The 2,985-nt window shown below is 36.1% G+C and overlaps 1 protein-coding gene across 1 annotated transcript; it reads right to left on the bottom strand.

Moving 5' to 3' along the window:
- Positions 1-627: 627 nt before the first annotated feature.
- Positions 628-2,296, bottom strand: LOC110918594 (basic peroxidase). Its single transcript, XM_022162887.2, has 4 exons — positions 2,001-2,296; positions 1,732-1,905; positions 1,259-1,427; positions 628-1,164 (listed from the first exon to the last, which is right to left on the bottom strand). Exons 1-4 carry the CDS (start codon positions 2,223-2,225, stop codon positions 770-772), a joined length of 963 nt encoding a protein of 320 aa, XP_022018579.1. The 5' UTR covers positions 2,226-2,296; the 3' UTR covers positions 628-769.
- Positions 2,297-2,985: the final 689 nt, after the last annotated feature.

A 2,985-nucleotide genomic window follows, 5' to 3' on the forward strand; every position in this document is an offset into this window, starting at 1 on the left:
ACCCGACTAGGGTACATGCCCGCAAACCCTTACCCAAAGGGCGCCCTCTCCACTCTTAAACAAGCTAGTAAGTCTTCTCTGACGAACGAATTTCTTTATGTTGTAAAAACCACCTCTCTAGGTATTTATTTTGCATTTGTTGGATCACACATCACAAAAATACAAATCTCCTTTAGCTAACTTTGATCTAAAGTGCTTGAAAATTGAATTGCTAGCTAACTAAAACGGGTCATGTTTGGACTAACTTGTTTAGACCGTTTTATTAAAAGGTCTAACCCTTTTACGACCCATTTAAGCCAATTTTACAACCCATCAACGGGTATAACACATTTGCAACTTGATTACAAACTCATTTACGATACATCTTCATGATACACGATTTTAGTTTCTTCTGGTTAGGGTTATGTCTTTGAAACAAATAAATAAATGAGTAGTGTATGTTCGGGTTCAACAATTCAACTTGGCGACCTGCCAATCCAACACGATTGACGCGCCTAAATAAAGATGCATTCTCTTGGTAGACACGTTGAATCTATTTTTGTTAAGCACAAATGCTCAACCATACTTCTGCTATTCTTTATTTGTTTATTTCATTTGTAATACATATCTATTAGTAAATAAGTTTCCTAGTAGAAGAATAATTTTATTGCTTGTGAACAAAACAACGTAAAGCTTCCATAATACATGTGACTGCACTATGTGCTACTTGCTACTTCATGCGGATCGATATCAATATATTAGTATCATTACATATCATATATGTTCTTTATTAACTAGAAGCGGAGCAAAGAGTCCTTATCAGGCCACTAGAACCAGTAAGGGGTTCAATTTCACTCATCCTAACCATGGCAGCCGCGAAATCAGAATCAAATGTCGAAGGATTGTCGATGTACTCAGTCACAATGCTATCAGTTGAGTCTCCACTGAAGAGTACCTGGTCCGACGCAAGAAGACCTCTTCTATCTCTTAGGTTCCTGTAGTAGTTGTTGTCAAATGTATTTGGTGTCACTAAATCAAGTGGCTCCAAGTTACCATTGCCATCAGGTGCATTCGCTGGGCAGTTGCTCCTAAGGTTGTTAGCGAAAGTAGCATCTATGTCTGAGGCATTGTTGTATATCCGTGCTCTAAACGTAACACATCGTGCCTGCCCAATTGTGTGAGACCCTGAAGGACAACAATTATTGTTCATGTTTCATCAATGTGAAAATATAGATTATATGGTGGCTAAGGACAAGTAAGAAAAATTTACTGATCTAACCTGATAAAGCAACCATGTCTCTTGGGCTGAGATTCTTTCGACGAAAGTTATCAAGGAGTTGAGTTAGATCCATATTTCCTCTTGGGAGATTATTAGCCGCCTCATCGGCAGTTGCCGAAGATGGAGAATCTCTTCTTCCAAGTCTTACCGACCATGACGGACCCCCCACCTACATATTGTAATTGTTAGCTGAGTTTATTATCTATTATAGGTATTGTTACATAAACTATCATGTATCTTTAAGTTGGTTTATTAGTTATTATTCTAGAGTAATAGGATTGTTATTCACGTTTTATTATTTTTCTCATTATGTTCTAATTATGTTACACTTCTATATTAAAGAGGCGGATCATGGTTGATTAATACTGATACATGAGGATTCTTTAGGTACACAACCTTAATTTACCAGTGAAATAATTTTATGAACCTATATTTTATATCTAACCGGTATAGTGCTGTAGTTTTGTTATTACCTCCACGGAAGCATCGCGTGCTGCAACAGCCAATATATCTGCACACGAAACAACTCCAGGGCATACGCCCTCGACAGCAGCTTTAACATCATCGATAATATCATAGCCCAACACACCATTATTAGCAGGTGCTGACTTCTCACTCCCTTCTAGCAAAAGGGATGCATCACAACCCTGCAGAATCAAACAGATTACTTTAATTAATTACATATGCATGTTTTTATTTCTATTTTTTTTTTAAATAAACACCATGGTATAATGATCATAACCTGAACGAAACAGTCGTGAAAATGAAGGCGAATGAGTAAGGCTGCATTGCGACGATTCCTCGACACGGCAGCACTAACAGAAGTTTGAATAGTTGAAAGGGCATTAGGGCATGTGTTATCATAAAAGGTGGTAGACAACTGAGCTTTGCATGGCATGTAGTTCAATGATAAAAGTAAAACTAGTATAGGAACCAATATAGTTCCCATAGACTTATGATAACCCATATGATTGAAGAGAAAAGTAAAGCTTTAGCCTCTTGCTTTTGACAATAGGAAGCTAGCTAGATTTGATGTAAGAACAGTCACCTACTGATTGCTATATATACACATACTGTGTGTTAATTGTTGAATGAGTCTTGATGACTAAGCATGTACGTCCAATGCTTGATTTTTAGTTATGAACACATGCATGAGAAGAAAAGTATTTGCTCGTGGCAAGAACAATCAACGCATTTATTAATGCATAATTTTTGAATAAATCTTTGTGCACTATAAAATACAAGTTTTGGTCGTCCATCAACTGCCCCATGCATGCAATAATCAACACTTTCATTTAAATATATAACTGATATATACGACCCGATATTATTGTATTGGATGGTTAGATCACATCATTATATAAATCACAACTTGATGATACATATATGGCTGCCATTATTGAAAAATGAATACATTAGGTGTGATTCTTGTGACTATTCCTGCTACTTTGGCCCATAATAAAGAAAGGTTTGGGCATATCTCATTTAATGCACGAGATTGCAATTTCCAGCCATACAAAATAGTTGGATTGTCAAATGCACACAGCACACGTAATTGAATTATTTCAGAATTAAGTCCAAAATCTTCACATAATCTCTGAAATTTGGGATATAATCATTAGATAAGTTCACTGTGCACTACAAGTATTAAAATTAGTGACACTGATCTAAATAAATTGACCCTCTTTAAACAGTTATTTTAGTCATTTTCTACAAAAATAGCGAAG

This window comes from Helianthus annuus, chromosome 16 (assembly GCF_002127325.2).
Source record: "Helianthus annuus cultivar XRQ/B chromosome 16, HanXRQr2.0-SUNRISE, whole genome shotgun sequence".
In the NCBI taxonomy this organism is placed as follows: domain Eukaryota; kingdom Viridiplantae; phylum Streptophyta; class Magnoliopsida; order Asterales; family Asteraceae; genus Helianthus; species Helianthus annuus.

Coding starts and splice junctions, on each gene's coding strand:
- LOC110918594 (XM_022162887.2), bottom strand. CDS start 2,225: ATGGGTTATCATAAGTCTATGGGAACTATATTGGTTCCTATACTAGTT. Junction 1,906..2,000: donor TTCACGACTGTTTCGTTCAG/GTTATGATCATT, acceptor TTGATTCTGCAG/GGTTGTGATGCATCCCTTTT. Junction 1,165..1,258: donor AGACATGGTTGCTTTATCAG/GTTAGATCAGTA, acceptor GTTGTCCTTCAG/GGTCTCACACAATTGGGCAG.